At 36.1% G+C, this 17,812-nt stretch overlaps 1 protein-coding gene across 1 annotated transcript; it reads left to right on the forward strand.

Annotated features, from left to right (window-relative positions):
- Positions 1 to 584: 584 nt before the first annotated feature.
- Positions 585 to 15,749, forward strand: cpt1ab (carnitine palmitoyltransferase 1Ab (liver)). Its single transcript, XM_046859624.1, is given in 20 exon segments — positions 585 to 733; positions 4,905 to 5,063; positions 5,309 to 5,451; positions 6,326 to 6,497; positions 6,651 to 6,752; positions 6,963 to 7,100; positions 7,190 to 7,267; positions 9,400 to 9,507; positions 10,274 to 10,361; positions 11,427 to 11,622; positions 12,070 to 12,119; positions 12,122 to 12,257; positions 12,399 to 12,504; positions 12,888 to 13,004; positions 13,164 to 13,328; positions 13,429 to 13,563; positions 13,944 to 14,096; positions 14,273 to 14,386; positions 14,881 to 14,973; positions 15,061 to 15,749. Coding segments are annotated over 19 exon segments (2,319 nt in total). The 5' UTR covers positions 585 to 733; positions 4,905 to 4,922; the 3' UTR covers positions 15,145 to 15,749.
- The last annotated feature ends 2,063 nt before the right edge of the window (positions 15,750 to 17,812 follow it).

The following is a 17,812-nucleotide window of genomic DNA, read 5'->3' on the forward strand; positions in this document are numbered from 1 at the left end:
GTATTATACTGTTTACATGCTGTTCTTTGCACCTTTGACTGCTGCTGTATATTTTGCACTACACTGTTCTGTTTATACTCACTTCTGGGATATAGTTTTTAGTTTGTATAGTTTTTACAGTTTTCTTGTACAGTACTGTATAATCAAGTATACAGTAGGTTTACTGGTCGGCGCTATATTGGGTTTTGTGTCTTGTCTTGTGTCGTCTGTCTGCACTGTTTGCACTAGGTTGCACTCGATGCACTTTATGTAGCTTGTAGTGTAGCTCTATGTTGTTTTGTTTGTTGTTGTTTAGTGTAGCACCAGGGTTCCGGAGGAACGTTGTCTCGTTTTTACTGTGTACTGTGTACCACTGTGTTTAGTAAAAATGACAATAAAAGCCTCTTGACTCTTGACTTGACTTGACCTATCTATAGATAAGGTTCTATCTATCAATACACTAATTCTGTATAATCCACTATACAAAACTAAAATCAAATCAAACCCTAAAAAAGTAACAGATACATACAGAAACCTATCATATAAATCATTTCAGAAATGTTCAGGAAAGTTTAAGGCTAAAGAAGATTCACACGCGGCAGAACGCGTTATTATGGGTCAGTGGTGTGACGTCACAGAGTGGGCGGTCTCCTGTGTTGTACTCCACTTTCATTCATCAGGGTTACAGAAGTGAAGTGCGGGACTACACCGATTCCTTCTCCCGGGACCCACACTCCAGAAAAGCACGACCGAGGTGAGATTACTACTGAATTTCTAAACACGGACACACTGTAGTACAGAATTGCTGGTGTAGTCAGTGTACTGGAGGTTCATGTGCCGGGATGGAAAGTGGGTTAAAGTGCACGGCTCAGGGAGAAGGTCTCATGCAGCCTGCTCTACACACTGACATGCACACGGCTTTAGATGATTTTAGGAGACGATGGCCTGAATTAGTGTTATAATCTTGCTGTAGGTTAATGAAGCCAAGGAAATGCAATTATACAATGTGCAATTCTAACCTTTTATTATGTATAATTATAATGTCATTATGTAAATGTATTTGCACCGAGTTGTTGTGGGATTCCACTGTTGGTTCCTGCAGGCGGTGACATTGTCAATGTTGTGAAAACAACCTGGAGTTGTGTTGTGCAGGTGTCCGGCTTTCTTCCAAAAGCAGAGGTCATTTTATAAATCACAACAAATGATCCCGGGCGGAAAAACTTAACCCAGGACAAGTGCATTCCGGTGTTTAGACCAAAACTAGTCTCAGTATTAGTATCTCAAATCAAAGCCACATCCGTGTTCACAGCATTCTCTGTATTCATATTAAGCGTGCACTTTTTGTGATAATAAACACACCAAGGTGAACCAATTTGCAGGTATGATTTCCTTCCCTTATCTCTCAACGAAGATGCAAAGCCTAGAAAGTGGAAAAACAAAAGTTTATCTGCGCATAATGCGTTATAGTGTTATTATGATAATCAACCGCTTTTCTATTTTGGAGCGCGCGCGCAGAGGTTTTCCACATGCTGCAGCGCGGCGAACTTTCACCTAGTTTTCGGTGACACCAGAGGATCACGTGGCCTAGGAACGCGCGCGCTCTGGTGGGGGAGGGGAGGAAGTGGAGGGGGTTAGAAGACACGTGTGTTTGCTGGTACCGGCTTTCACCTGCGTCCTTCATACGACTTCTGAGGCCGTTCTGTCTCATGTCATTGACATACCTTTAATCCAAAACTCAAATAAAGCACATATGAGTTTCTGAACATCTGTTTACAGCACTTCCCATAAATAAATTAGCAGGTAACACACTGCACACAGCACCTCATCTTTTCCCATTTAATTTCTACACATTCAAGCACATGTTAACCCTGCTACAGGCAGCTTGTGTTTTTCACGTGTTTATTACATGACGCTATGATCATCCTGAATGACTGGTGTGTTTAAAAATGAAGTGCTGCTTTAAATTACATTAAGGCAATCGCAATCTGTATCTGTCTGTACGCACAACACCTCTGCAATATAATATGTAGTATGCAAACATGTAGTCATGTAGTCGTCTCTAAATTATTACAACATTAAACTGTTGAACAAAGTTGACGTGACCCAAATTATGATCAATTCCTGCTCAGAAAGCTGCTTGGCCTGAATGCTGGCAAAACAAAGACAAAGCTGGTAAAACTGGAGGAAGAAAACATGAATTGCTGCTAGTAATGTAACACAGTAGATAAGTTCAAGATCAAGCTGAATTTTTGTCAGCAGAAGAGACGAAGATCAGCCAATAAAGCAGAGTGTCTGTGGGTCTGTTCATCATGATTTTGTAAAGCAGAATAGGTATAGGTCAAGTTGCCACATAGTAGCTTTTTTTTTCTTATATAAGTTTGTATTGGAAATGTATCTGTGCATTTAAAGCAAGCACACCTAAAGAAAGTATTAAAGTAAAAAAATACAAACCCGTCCTTCTTGGATCAGTTGTAGGTCCTGAATATGTTTCTCAATGTATAGAACATGGATAGTTACAGTCTTTTTTTGTTGTTGTTTTTTAAGCTGTGTACACTGTGATTATTCAATAACTCGAGTGAGTTTTAAGTTCACTGTGACAGTTGACTGCACAAATATTAACTTTTGTTAATTATTTTTCAAAACTGATCCTGAGAAATAAGGATATATTTAGGTGATAAAACCTATACAAATACAGAATAAACCAAAGTCCACTCCATCTCTTGCAAGATGCGAGGAGGCTGCAGTCATAAAATCATTTAGTTTATGCCTTGTGTGTGTAATACACCAGTGTATTCAAATGGAGTATTCATTTCAATAAAATACATCTGTCACTTGTTTTCTTTTTAATAGTTTACATACATCATACTCACTCCTTCAGCTGCATCCATCTTCTTTAGCTTCTTGCCTATATATATATAGGCAAGAAGCTAAAGAAGATGGATGCAGCTGAAGGAGTGAGTATGATGTATGTAAACTATTTTATTGAATTTTTATAATCATTTGCAAAATGTGGTTTTAATCATTTAATCATAACAAAAATCTTCTCATCTGGCTGTTCTTTGGCTTTCTTAAATAAATTTCCCTTTCCATAGCTTGGGAAATCAGGACATATAAAGTTCTCTAATTAATTTTGTGATCTTTTCACTGACCTTTACTTTACTGATGTATTTGTTTCAGTATATGAAAGCAAAAAATTTGATTTGTCAAAAAGGTTTTCTTTGCTTATTCACACTTTAATCATCACTGGATTTTCTTAAAATTCCCACTGAAGCTAAATTAATTTGTCTAATTTGTCTGTTTGGTTGTTAGGCATGCCATTTGACATTAAGATTGATATAATTTATAGCACAGCCCTGTTCAATTTTCATATCTGACAGTTCTGACAGAGTTGATAAATTTTGCAGAACAACATAGATCTTTCAACCTCAGATCTGGCTGCAGGATAAATCACAGGTTTATACAAATGTTATCGTTCATTTACATTATGTGTGAAGTAACAACTCAAATGCAGAGACTTAAGCCTATAATATAGCAGAATTAAAAATGCTGTAATTTTACATTTATTTGGTGCTATGATGAAAGGTTTAGCAAGGAGATATTTATTAAAATCTTTTGATTCATCAGTATGAATCAATACATTTTCTGCATATTCTTTCTGCAATGGGACTGCAGGACTGGACATGCACTTTTCACATTCTCTGAAACAAGACAAGCAGTACTTTTTGGTTTGTTTGTTCGAAGCCGGAGGGGAAAAAGGAGAAGCTGGTGAGCAAATCACTGTTTATGGTGTCATAAATAAAGTAAAACTTGGAAATCACCTATCTTGTGTATATTTTTTAACATTAAACACATGATAAGACTCAAAAAAAAAAAAAAAAAAGGAACAGTGGACAAAATGTTTGGAGTATAAAACCTTTGTGTTGTAAAAGAAACGTAATTGGAAAAATTAACTTTGCGTTTAACTAGCGTTCTCCTTTGGTTGTGTTTCCACACTTTACCACTAGGGGAAGCGTGGAATCATGATAAGTTACCTCTGTGACATCACAGTGCACCACTCTGACCATGTGCTTAAAAGGCCAGAACAGTAAGCAGCAGCTGACTTACGACAACATGCAACCAATTGAACTGCAATTGGTAAACAGCATGAATCACAACCACACAAGGTCAAATCCATAAACCCGTAAAGTTTGAGTGTTCGTGTTTTTACTGACACACTGGGGCGAGTACAATCCACTGATCAGCATACACCGGATAATCTTTCTTACATTTGGTCCTTCGAGCCGGATAGTAAAACTTCCTTACAGCCATATTACCACTTTATTACTCATTATTTCTCCATCAAAATTTAATTTCCTTTACCCCATGATTAGGTTTAAAATCAAGTAGTTTAAATAAAATCATATATTATCCCACAAAATGTTATCTTCTGTCTCTAACTTACATTCTTTCAGGCTTTAAATTGTCTGTTTTGGCTTATTATGTTAGACTGGAGTGTTAGAGTTTTAATGTCTATTTGGATAGAGTGATTATTTCTGTGTATTTTTGCATTTTACATTCTATTGAATTGTTGAAGAGCAAATAAGTCACCACATTTAGAATGTCCTTGGTGTTTGTCACTTTGTCTGTTTATGTAAAGTAGCCAGTGGTGGCTTAGTGGTGACTTAGTGGTGGCTTCTCTCTATTAGATGTATTTCATACTCTCGTATTACATGAGTTATTGGATGTTGCAGTGGACGTTCCAATCTATAGTTGAATATATAACAAAAAGAAGGAGAATGTAATTTTAAATATAAATGTCATTTAAAGGCATGTATTGATGTTGACGCTAATATTGCAGTGAATGGTGTGCAGATCACAGAATGACTAGGTGAAATTTCTGATCAATACAAGTAAGTGAATTATAGATGCTTTCTCCTCCCTTACAGTAAGTATTCAGAGGCAGCATGGCAGAAGCTCACCAGGCGGTTGCCTTTCAGTTCACTGTCACTCCCGATGGCATTGACCTACACCTTTGTCATGAGGCCTTACGGCAGATTTATCTTTCTGCCTTACACTCCTGGAAAAAGAGGTTCATTCGGTTCAAGGTATTTTTATTGAATCTCCTCTAAGAAACTGAATGTTGGTATGCCAATGTTTATTGCATTATATGACCCACAGTAGGAATGATCTTCACTGATATAATTCTTGTATAACTAGCAGTTTATTTTGACGTATGTTATTGGTTGGGTTGATGTTTTTATTGTTGTATGTTTAATATAAAAGGGTTTGTTAATGGTGCATAATTGTGACACACTTAAAGATGTAAGTACATGATAATATCTTTTCACAGAATGGTATTATGACCGGAGTTTATCCTGGAAGTCCTTCTGGACTCCTTGTTGTGGTTGGAGGTTATATGACCTATACAAAGTATGCGGAGATAGACCCAAGTTTAGGACTCGTAACTAAGCTGGCCACTCATTTACCAGTCAGGTAAGTAACTGACATAAATTCACTTAGCATACTGTGTGTATAATAAGAAAGTGATTTGTTTTTATAACAGAGCATTAACATGTTGAAAAAAGTTTTATATTTATTACACAGTGCAGATACACTTTCTATTAGTTGCCCATCAGACTGTGGTTTTTTTTTAAAACTCTTCTAAAGAGAATTGGAAAAGGCATCCAGTTGATGAGTTAATATCCAGATGTTTGGAGATGATGCTTAAAATTTCTAATAACGCCCTAGGAGAACAGATGCTCCTTTGCGTTTAACTGTATAGTTTTGCTTGGTTACTATAAAAATGGTTTGAAGCTTGACATTACATCCATTTCCAAATAGATGAAAATGCCTGGCTGCTTATGATCAGATGTAAGACCTGTGGTGCATTCAGACCTTGACACAAAAAAAAACCCAAAATCTTTTATTTTGATTCAAAGGTTACTTGTTAGAAACTATCGGTACATATTGCACTAAAAAAAAGATTTTTGTTGCACAATTAAAAAATGTAAACATTAGGGGGAAATTATGATGTAACTCCATGGATACTGACAGCGATTTGTACTGCTAGGACTGAACATGAGAATAAAAGCTTGAGAATGTTCAGCAAGAGAAGGGCCTGTTCTGCTTTGTTAACCTACATTCATTTCCTTCAATAACAATAGAACAAACGTAAAAGCTCATCCTGTTTATAAATTGGTTAAATGTTTTTTTTATGAAGATAAAAATCTTGAGTTGAATTGTGCTATTAACTAAAGTTACAAAGGGTCAAACTTTTTACTGTGGTAGTGGTCTGATAAGGTTGATCACCACCTGCAGGTCTAAAATTGTAGAGGCCACATTTGTAAACAGATCTGTTTTCCTACAGTAACTATATAACAGAGGACACCCAGCGTATCGTTGGTGGAATGCTGATTGGTACGGGGGCTTGGGTCACTATAATCTTTGTCATGAGGAATGTTCTGAAATCTCTCCTGTCCTGGCATGGCTGGATGTACAATCGGCATGGGTCCATGTCCTTAAGAACCAAAATTTGGCTGGTGAGTCCCATTGAAAATGTATTGTTCATTGCTGTGTGTAGTGTATATCTAGAAAAGCTATGTTGTGCATTTGTCCTTCAGAGCTTATTAGTAGGTTTTATGAGTTGTTTTTGTGTTCCCATTCCACTTGTTTGATGTCTGTTATCAATTCAGTTACTGGTAAAGTTGTTCTCTGGACCGAAGCCAATGCTGTTCAGCTTCCAGAGCTCACTGCCACGCCTACCCGTGCCTGCTGTGAAGGACACAATGAAAAGAGTGAGTCTCATACTGTTTTACAGAAGACAAAAATGTTTTTACAATGTTTTAACGTTATCAAAAAAATTAAATTATTTAGTTTGATTTACTTTAATTGTGTGATGTCGGGAAAGACATGATATTTATCTTCCACTCTTTAAAATAATGTAAGATTTATGTATACAAAATGACAAATGATCAGAGACCTTAAGACATGTCTCTCTTGTCTAGTACCTCGAATCAGTGCGTCCTCTAATGGACGATAAGCAGTACAAACGTATGGAAGGACTGGCACAGGACTTTGAGAAGAACTTGGGCCCCAAACTCCAGTGGTACCTGAAGCTCAAGGCCTTTTGGGCCTCTAATTATGTAAGTTGTCACTATCTTTCATTGACTGGAATTAAGGTCAGAGTAATATGAATTCCTGTTTAAACTCTGTTATTGCTTTACAATGGCAGGTCAGCGACTGGTGGGAGGAGTACATTTACTTGCGAGGTCGTGGACCCATCATGGTCAACAGCAACTACTATGCAATGGTACAGATTGAAGTTTATTTTTAGAACACAATTTAATGCCCCTTAGTCTGTGGTAACTGATTTTGTATAACAGTCTTGGTGACAGAAAGAGAGTTAGAGTGAGGTTTCATCATTGATCCTCAGGGACTCATTACTGTATCCATGACACTTTGTTTACAGTAGATTTCAGTAGAGGTGTTTTTATATGGCACAGAAGCCTGAAAAACACTAGTGGAAATGTTTCTACTAGGCATCCCTTCCTAATTTAAGGAGACATTTTTTTAGCAAAAATTGTGTTATTAGCAATAACAAGTTTAAAGTATAATTTTATTTTATTTTATTTTATTTATTTATTTATTTATTTTCCCCACCCTATTCCCCTCATGCCGGACCGTCGTATAAAGCATTTCACTGCATGTCGTACCCTGTATGTATGTGTATGTGATGAATAAAATTTGATTTGATTTGATTTGATTTTAATGTTATATATATATATATATATATATATATATATATATATATATATATATATATATATATATATATATATATACCGTATTTTTCGGACTATTAGCCGCTACTTTTTTCCCACGTTTTGAACCCCGCGGCTTAAACAACGAAGCGGCTAATTTATGAGTTTTTCCTGGGTTTTTCCCGGTTTCACAAACTTCAAGCCAAAAAACTGAACCCCATAACATTAGACCAATGAAATTTCCGAACGGAAACGAAAAACGCACCTCACCTGTGTTCTGAGCTGCACGGCATCGGGAGAAAAAACTTCCATCGGGTGATTTTTAAAAGCACGACGATGCCAAAAGATAAACTCCCGAGAGAAATAGTTGTGAAAGGAAGGAGGAAGACAGTGAACAATTACTTACTTGGTCGGCTACTGTTTAGACACAAGCCGTTGTAACGCGTCGAGTCTGGGTGAAGGGATAGCTTCAGTCAGAGATAGCTTCTCCAGTTGCAACCGAAATCATATAAGCACAGACAGGTTTACAAAACTCGTGCTTTTTTATTTTTCTTGGCAACAGCGTTATGGGTTAGTCAAAGAAACTTAGAAATGAGCATCAGATAATAATAGGGACATATTCCTCAGTCTCCACACACGCAGTAATAGCAGAAAAATGTGGCGGCAGGCTATTCCTAAAATACCGCTATGCTCCTAAAGGAAGCGCAACATATTTCACTCGTTACACTGTGTGTAACATGTCTTTCGTTAAAACCTGTGTAAAGTTCATTAGTGTAGACTTATAGACAGGTGCGGCCTATTTATGTTAAAAATAAAAATATTTGTAAAATTCTGTGGGTGCGGCTTATATATGGGTGCACTTTATAGTCCGGAAATTACGGTATCTTCACGAATCTCAAAATTTTGTCAGAACATATGTTTTAAATAAAGTAGAAGTTTCAAGGAGTTTTTAGGAGTCAAATTGAAAACATTGACAATGAAATAGAGTAAGCCATTAATAGTGGACCATTTTTTCCCTCTTTTTTAATTTGTTTTTAAAACTGCTTAGTTTCAGAATTAAATAGAATTTGTTTGTTTTCTCAGTTCTTTGAACCCCATTCCATAATATATTTGATATTTATGGATCATTTAATGATTTAATTATATGCTGAATAATTACCTCTTATTACAAGAAGACTTTAAGTATCTTTTTTTCTTTAATTAAAAAATGTCCATCTGAATGTGGTCATTGCTACTCTGAAATAATGGTACAGTATGCATTAGAGCAGAACAGGAGCCTCCTACTGGCTTTACAGCAAATGGATGATCAACTAACCCTGATGTTGCACATTTCTTTACAGTGTCTGCAAAAGTCATAATTCATATACAATTATATTTTGTATATAAGGCTGTATATGTAAATACTCTTAAATTTAAGATTTAACACTAGCAGACAATAAAGCCATAGGTGCTTATTCATTTTGTTTGGTTCATATAAAAGATAAAAAAGTCAAAAGGAAAAAAGTAAGATAGAAGCAGTTAGGGAATGGCGAGAGAGAAATGGTCAAAATCAGTGACTGCGTACTTGCTAATGCAGACACATGGTCGCCGTCTAGTCACTGGTCAGACTAGTTCTACACAAATAGACCACTTACATGGTTGTTATTTTAAAGCATTATTATGTTTGGCATGTCACCTGCAGGACTTCCTGTACGTTTTCCCTACTAATTTGCAAGCCGCCAGAGCAGGGAACACCATCCACTCCATCATGCTTTACAGAAGGAAACTTGACCGAGCTCAGATCAAACCTGTGAGTCATTTTTCTCTCCACAAACCTATTTTACAACACTCTAATATGCATCACACAGAGATTTTCTAGCAAAACACATACCTGCTTTACACATATACTGTTGCTAAAGAGTGAATAGAGAACTGTGTCTATTTCTACACTCTTTAAGTTATCGATTAGTTGCAGGCTTTGCAGAACTAACTGCATTTCATGTTAATTAAATGCATTGGGGTAAAGTCCATTTTTTACTTAGGAACTGATATAGTTAGATAACAGAATCATATCTTTTTATAGATTTTTATCAATGTATTTATATTTAAGTATACTATTAAGTCATTATGAGACATTTAGTTTCTAATTTGCCTTATAGGGAATATTAATAGTTATAGAGTGAGGAATGTAGGTGTGGAACAGTCTTGATGCTAATGCTGAATTTGACTAGAATACGTTCTAGATATGCAGCATGTGCATTGATCTGTCATTCCTCTCCTACCAACACCCCCCCATCCTCTGTTGTTTCAATTTTCTCAACCATTCATATTTTTTATATTCCTTCACCACTGCTTTCTATTTAATTTCTCTCTTTCTTCTTCTCTCACATACTCTCTTACTCTTCCTTTTTGCTCAATTTATGACCTCTTTCTTTTCTTGTCTTTTTCTCTGCCTTTATTCCTCACTGCTGCTCTCTCGCTCTTTGTCTTACTCCATCCCTCGGTTTCTCTTCAACTAACCTATGCATGATTATTATGAAGCCCCCCCTAAACAGTGCTCTGTTAAACGTGCGCAGGTTTACTTGCTGGAGAACAGAGTGCCGTTGTGTTCGGCACAATGGGAGCGGATGTTTAACACATCCCGCATCCCAGGCCTGGAGACAGGTGAGAGATTGGGCCTTCAACCGGTGCTTAAATGACTCCTCTGTCATTTAAACAGACTGTCTAATAACATGCCACCTCGAGTTACCAGTCAGTGTATTTTTTGCAAATGCCAACTGTTTACGTAGTCCTAAATTGTCTGGATCATTTTTATTTGGCTGCATAATAGAATAAGAATCACCTCATAAAATGAAAATAGTTTTACAAATATAATGTGTGTCATGCTGGTGACTTGAGGCTGCATCTCCATACTTGTGAAAGCGCTTCTCACATGAGCATCCATCCATTTTCTCCTTTCACTTTTCCCCCTCTTCTTTATCACACATCTATTTCGTTCTCTTCCGGTGGCTGTGTGTTTGTGCTGGTCTTTGGGTTTTCCTTTGCTATATGTTAGTGTCTGACTCTCCCTTTTGCTTTACAGCTTATGGTTCAAAACACTATTCCTATGTGCTCATCCCAGTATGAGCGTATGTTCAACACCACTCGAGTCCCAGGTGTAGAAGAAGGTAGAGCTCTCTTCTCTTTGCTTGTGCATCTATACCTCCAATCTGAACTAATGGGTGTTTCACCAAACAGTGGGTCTGGATTATAATGCATGTACATACACAGGTGTGAACTTCTGGTGTGTGTGGGCGTGGTTTAAACGGGTTGTCACGCTGGGTGATTTTCTCTTAGTAAAATGTGTCATGATTTAAGGGAAATCAGTAATCAATAATATTAATTGAAGAGTAGAAACGAGTTTACTCCTAAATTTTTAAGGACACAGACATAATGCTTTTATGGTTTTTACTACTTCTATGAACGCTTTGAAACATTATAAATAGACTTAAACTAATGCTTGCATGTGTTGCAAATATTAACACACCGGGTGCTGTAGAATTGTAGTATGACGTTGCTATAAATTAGATGTTAACATGAATTTATTCGGTTTAAAATCGAAGGCCTCATCCATGTGTACAATGGGTACCACATGTAAACTCTTGACTATTTCAAAATGGTCATTTTCAGTAATTAAAGGTAGTACAGGGCTGAATCTGGATTCATACTTCCTCTTATCTTTACATGCAGATATCTTGCAGCACATGAACGAGAGCAAGCACATCGTGGTTTATCACAAAGGCCGCTTTTTCAAGGTGTGGATGTTTTACGACGGCCGCTTGCTGTTACCCAGAGAGATTGAGCAACAAATGGAGAGGATTCTGGCAGATACATCCAAGCCTCAGCCTGGGGAGGAAACATTGGCTGCACTTACTGCAGGAGACAGGTGAGACACGGCTTGAAAAATGAAAGCTAAAATGGTTATCAGTATTGTTTTGCTTTGTATATAAATCAATTGTATGTTATTACTCAGCCAGTCTGATTAAAAAAAAAAACACTGTATTATATCAGTTTAAATAAGCAGCAAAGAAGCTTTTTATTGGACATGCTGAATCTAATTATTCTTAGACAGTACATAAATAAACCAGCACCATATGCAACCTAATAGGCAGTACCATGTAAATAGGGAGTTTGTAAGAGTCAGGTTACTGCCTAAGTGAAGTGTCACATGTTAATTCCATGTCCATTTGGGTTTTCTCTTATTGCTGTTTTCCCCCCCATGCTTGTAGGTGAATTAGGTAAAAAAAATAGGCAGTACTGTTGAAGTTGCATTGTTTTCTTATGAAACTGCATCGATTCCTAATTGTTTTTATCTCCCTTATTCTCTCTGCAGACTGCCTTGGGCAAAGGCCCGTGCCGAGTTTTTCAGTAGGGGAAAGAACAAAAGTCTCTGGATTCAGTGGAGAAGGCTGCTTTCTTCGTCACGCTGGATGACACAGAGCAACGTTATGAACCTGATAACCCTGTGCAGTCCCTGGACAGCTATGCAAAATCTTTGCTTCATGGAAAATGCTATGACCGGTAGGGATAAAGGATCACTCAATTCAATTCATTTCAAAAGTTAAAGGAATTACAGCTATGTTTTTGTTCTTTATTACGAGGCTCCACGTTTGAAGACTGTGTCACATTTGAAGGTGAAATGTCTTTTTTTTTTTCTTCCAGATGGTTTGACAAGTCCTTTAACCTGATTGTGTTTAAAAATGGAACAATGGGCCTGAATGCTGAGCATTCCTGGGCTGATGCCCCCATTGTGGGCCACCTGTGGGAGGTAACGCTCTCAAAAGCACCCAAATAGGGACTTTATGCATTACTAAGCGGTAATAATCAGTCATTAGGTAGCCTGCAGGGCAATCTGAATATGCTGAAAAGCTTGTATCTGCCCTGTTTGATTAGTGCTTCTGCATACCTGACTATTGCTTATTCATCTTATCCATGAAGATTTATTAGTTTGCTTAGTTAAAATCATCACTTAACTGGATGTGTGTTGTGCAGTAGGATTAAAAATAATACGCTATAATCCTTTCATGCCCTAAGCAGCACTAAAATTAAATGAGTAGTCTTTACTATCATCTAAATGTTTACAAATGAAAAGAATTCATGATTAATCGTTTGAATCAATCTGCTCTGTGTTTGTGTGTGTGCATGCTGCAGCATGTGTTGTCTATGGATCCTATAAAGCTCGGTTACACTGATGATGGCCACTGCAAGGGCAAACCACATCCCAGTCTGCCTGGACCCCAGCGTCTACAGTGGGATATTTCAGAGGAGGTATACTGCCCCTTTACTTCTTACTTTTTATGCTAAGAATTCTCCTGTTTAAGTTCATTTACTTATCAGGCACAGACACTAATAATGTGCTTATTTGCATTCTTTCAGTCACAGATTTGTGTAGTTAATGGGTAATTGTTGAGTTTTTTCTCTCTCCAGTGTCAGTCTGTCATCAACAGCTCTTTGACGGTGGCTAATGCCTTGGCAGATGATGTAGACATGCACATCTTTCCCTTCAACAACTTTGGCAAAGGTTTAATCAAGAAATGCAAGACCAGCCCAGACGCCTTTATTCAGATCGCACTCCAGCTCGCTCACTTCAGAGTAAGTAACTAACCACTATTCATGGCCATCTCAGTTCATATTCTATTCTTCAGCCACTTTGGTTTAGTGTTTATGTGACAACACCTCTTTCTTACCTCAGGATAAGGGCAAGTTCTGCTTGACATACGAGGCCTCCATGACGCGTCTATTCCGTGAAGGTCGCACAGAAACTGTTCGCTCCTGCACAGTGGAGACTTGCAAGTTTGTTCGTGCCATGATGGATGAAAAACAGACGGTAAGATCAGCTGCTCTTTTCTTCACTGTTTTTTGGTTAATCAGGCTAGGATGAATTTATTTCACTCTTTTGGAAATGTACACTCACCAGCCACATTAACAAACATATTACTCTGTAAATAATCTAAAGAGGCATTTGTTCCTTTAGAAAAACTGTAGAATTCTTATTTTAAATTGATCTAAAATAATCCATTAAGAGTCTTCCCCTGCCCACAGCAAAAGATTTTAAAAAGAGTGTTTTATTGAGTTGTAATGTTCCTATCAGCTTTAAAATATTAGAGTCTGACCATTCATGGCCAATGACAGTTAATGTAAATTATACAGTGGTTGATATTCTGTTAATATAAAAACAAAGACATTCTTTTCTAACTCTTTATTTAGAGAGATGAGAGGATGCAACTTCTGAAAATAGCAGCAGAAAAGCACCAGAACCTCTATAGAATGGCCATGACTGGCAAAGGCATCGATCGCCATCTTTTCTGCCTTTATGTGGTGTCTAAGTACCTGGGAGATGACTCAGCCTTCCTCAAAGAGGTAAGAGCACATGGACATGAACTTTCCATAAACAGGAAGTTTAGACGGCTGATTTTATAGTTTGCAAGACATAATGATGAAAGATTGCAAACTGTCTCTACATACGTACATGGACTGAAATTGTGTGTGTGTGTGTGTGTGTGTGTGTGTGTGTGTGTGTGTGTGTGTGTGTGTAGGTGTTGTCTGAGCCGTGGAGGCTGTCCACTAGTCAGACTCCTCTACAGCAGGTGGAGCTCTTTGATTTGAAGAAGCACCCAGAGCATGTCACCAGTGGTGGTGGCTTTGGACCAGTAAGTGCAAAAAGTAGTAGAGTGCAACTGAATACATAATTTTTAATATTTGGCAACTTGGAAATATGATTTCCAACTGGTACAACATGGACATTATGGCCATAAGTAACTGATATTATTATGAAATTAATTAAATATGTAAATGAGAGTTGAAAAAAGTTTATAAAGAAATACTTACACACAATTGATATATGGAGGGTCATATTTAGATGATTAATTTTCTACATCCAATATAGATTTTTTTATAGAGTTTTTTATTTTAATTAAACAAATCTGAATACAGTTTACATGACAGTGATGCCAATTCATATTTATGTTCTGATAATAGGTTTAATTAAGTAATAATTGGTGACAGTAAATGTTGAATTTTCATGCCATGGTTTTCATAAGTTGTTCAGTATTAAAACTGAGAGGAGAGGCTTCTGTAGAAAAATATGTTGACTACATAAGACGGTGCTTTTCAATTATAGATTAAAATAATTTTCTCATCGTAGGTTGCAGATGATGGTTATGGCGTGTCCTATATCATTCTTGGAGAAGACCTAATTAACTTCCACATATCCAGCAAGCGTTCCAGTCCAGAGACTGTAAGTATCTCACTTTGTTTAAATTTTTTTAATTTACTTTTACTATATGTTAAATTTGCAGTGTTCACTGACTGACTGTCTTCATAGGACTCCCACCTCTTTGGCAGCCATATTAAAAAGGCCATGCTCGATATACTTGAGCTCTTCAATTTGGACAAGAAGTTGGACTGAACTGTTCTTCTCTCTCCATACATAAAATGGGTTTCATTTCAGTGAAATCCTCTGTGTGATCAACTTTAAATTTATTGTTGATTTTGTAATTTATGATTGATAAAACAATAGTTGGGATTGATAAATATGACAAATATTGTATGGAATAGAAGATTATATTCATGTTATTTTCAGGTTTTAAATGTGTTTCTTTGAAGTAACTATACATTTAGAACTTTTTTAATAATGGATTGGCCCAGGCCTTCTTTTGTTTTTGTTTTTTTAGTTAATGTGCTGAAGAAAAACCTAGATAACAGTTTGGCTGAAAAGCCCCCCACTGTTTTTTGTGCTTTATCAATGCAAAGCAATTTCAATGCAATGTTTTTAGGAAGTATTACTTACTCTGCTGAACATGAAGGACACATGATAGTGGCTGTGGTGCCAGACAGCCACTAGGTGGAGTACTTGGAGAACTTATGCTGTGAGCTTTTACTTTAAGAAACATTATACATATCACTGGCATGAGATTTCTTATACACGTACTTGACACATTTTTTGCATTAACTTTAAATGGCAAACTACATTACAAGTAAATATCAATTAAACTGTACATTATTCTTCATAAACTGTTTGTAATTATTTTAAAAAGTGGCTTAAATTTACATTGAAGAGCATCATGCATACAGGGAAAGACATTGCTGCATCCAGGTTACTGTAGCTCTTTTGTACCAAATCTACAAAAAGAAATAAAATAACTTTGTTAATTCTACAAACGTTTTATATATATATATATATATATATATATATATATATATATATATATATATATATATATATATATATATATACACATTTTTTTCTTGGTCAATAGTAATGGTATGTGTAACTAAATTGGGGTATATACAGGTGCATCTCAATAAATTACAATATCGTGGAAGAGGTTATTTATTTCAGTAATTCAACTCAAATTGTAAAACTCGTATATTAAATAAATTCAATGCACACAGACTGAAGTAGTTTAAGTCTTTGGTTCTTTTAATTGTGATGATTGTTGCTCACATTTAACAAAATATTTTACCATATTCTAATATTTTACAATACTATATTTTTAATTCTATATTTTACAATATTCTAATTTATTGAGATGCACCTGTATGGCAACCAATGTATTTATATGACATTATCCATGATAAAGCAGCTGTCACACCATCAAACAATAAAATATTTCAATGTTACAAAAATACTCTGCTGTACATTAATTAATTAACGTTTCAGAAAAACACATTTATGCTTACCGACATATGCAAGATATTGGTTACTAATGTCTGGAAGAACGACATGGATATAATCAATAAAAGTATGTCAATTACATTAAATCCAAAATTTCTTATAAATTTCTTATAAAGTTAATGTTCCATTTATGGTGCCATGTAGAATACTTTGTGTAGTATACTGTTGTAAGAAAATGATCAATTAACAATATTGCCAACCTAAAAGTGACTTGACTTAAAGTCAGCATGTCAAAGTGACATTATGTGGTTATTTTTGTTTTTTAATTATTGTTTATTTAAACGACTTATATTTATGTTGTAGAATAATATGTTAGTAAGTTAATCTCTGTATACCCTGTTACATTATAACAGCTATAATCTTTCTTTCTTTCTTTCTTTCTTTCTTTCTTTCTTTCTTTCTTTCTTTCTTTCTTTCTTTCTTTTCTTCGCTTCTCAAGGTAATAAGAAGTAGAATGTACCTTGTAATGTTATTAAGAAACTGGACAGCCCTCTCTTAACAACCTTGAAGCCTCACTTGTGTGTCTCTTACAGCTTGTAAAATAAAAACTAAAACAAAAAACCTAACCCAAAGCATGTAAAGTCATGGACATTGTAGTCATGTGTTGCATAAACAGATATTAAATTGTTCTTTACAGAGAATTGTTAGCTAATAGAAGTATATCAGGAGAGGTTTATTTTTAGATGATCTTTATCAGGTCTTTATTGAAGACCAGGTGCCAGAAAGGAGGAAATAGAGTAATAAAAGGTGGCATAGACAATTTGTGTGTTCAGTCCTTGTATCATTGATAGGAGAAGTCAATGAGATCTGATTGCTGAGCTCAGACTTTTAGGATGTAAAGAAAACAACAGAACAAATCCTGACCTTTGGGGAACTCCAGGACTGAGACTGGAAACGGAATTTCTCCATTCAACAGGGTGGCTTATTAAAGGCATTATAAAAATCCTCGTCAGGGCTTAACTTCCAAACATCTGGAGATTGAAATCAGATGCTGGCTTTATTCTTTGGCTTTCTGTAGATCTTCAGCGAATGCAAGGGAACTGTGAATTTGAATATCTAGACTTGTTGGAATTAAGAAGACATGAAAATAGCTTTTTGAGAAGAACACATTCAGCGGTCTCTGAGAGGTGTGGAAGAAAGATGTTGATCTGTAGGGACACAAGTGCATTATCTGTTAACAAATATTATGATCCAATATTTATATTTATATTTATATACCAGATGTGATGATTTCAATTGAAAATGCAAGGTAATTTTACATGTTAACACTTTGATGCATACCTTATAAATGTAAAATTTCTGTCTAGCTAATGACTAAATAATTGTATTGGTGGGAATTGGTTTACAGGCTGTTTTTTACTGACAGCACCAGTAGTATATACAGTACACTAATATTTGC

This window comes from Silurus meridionalis, chromosome 10, assembly GCF_014805685.1.
Source record: "Silurus meridionalis isolate SWU-2019-XX chromosome 10, ASM1480568v1, whole genome shotgun sequence".
NCBI classification, from domain to species: domain Eukaryota; kingdom Metazoa; phylum Chordata; class Actinopteri; order Siluriformes; family Siluridae; genus Silurus; species Silurus meridionalis.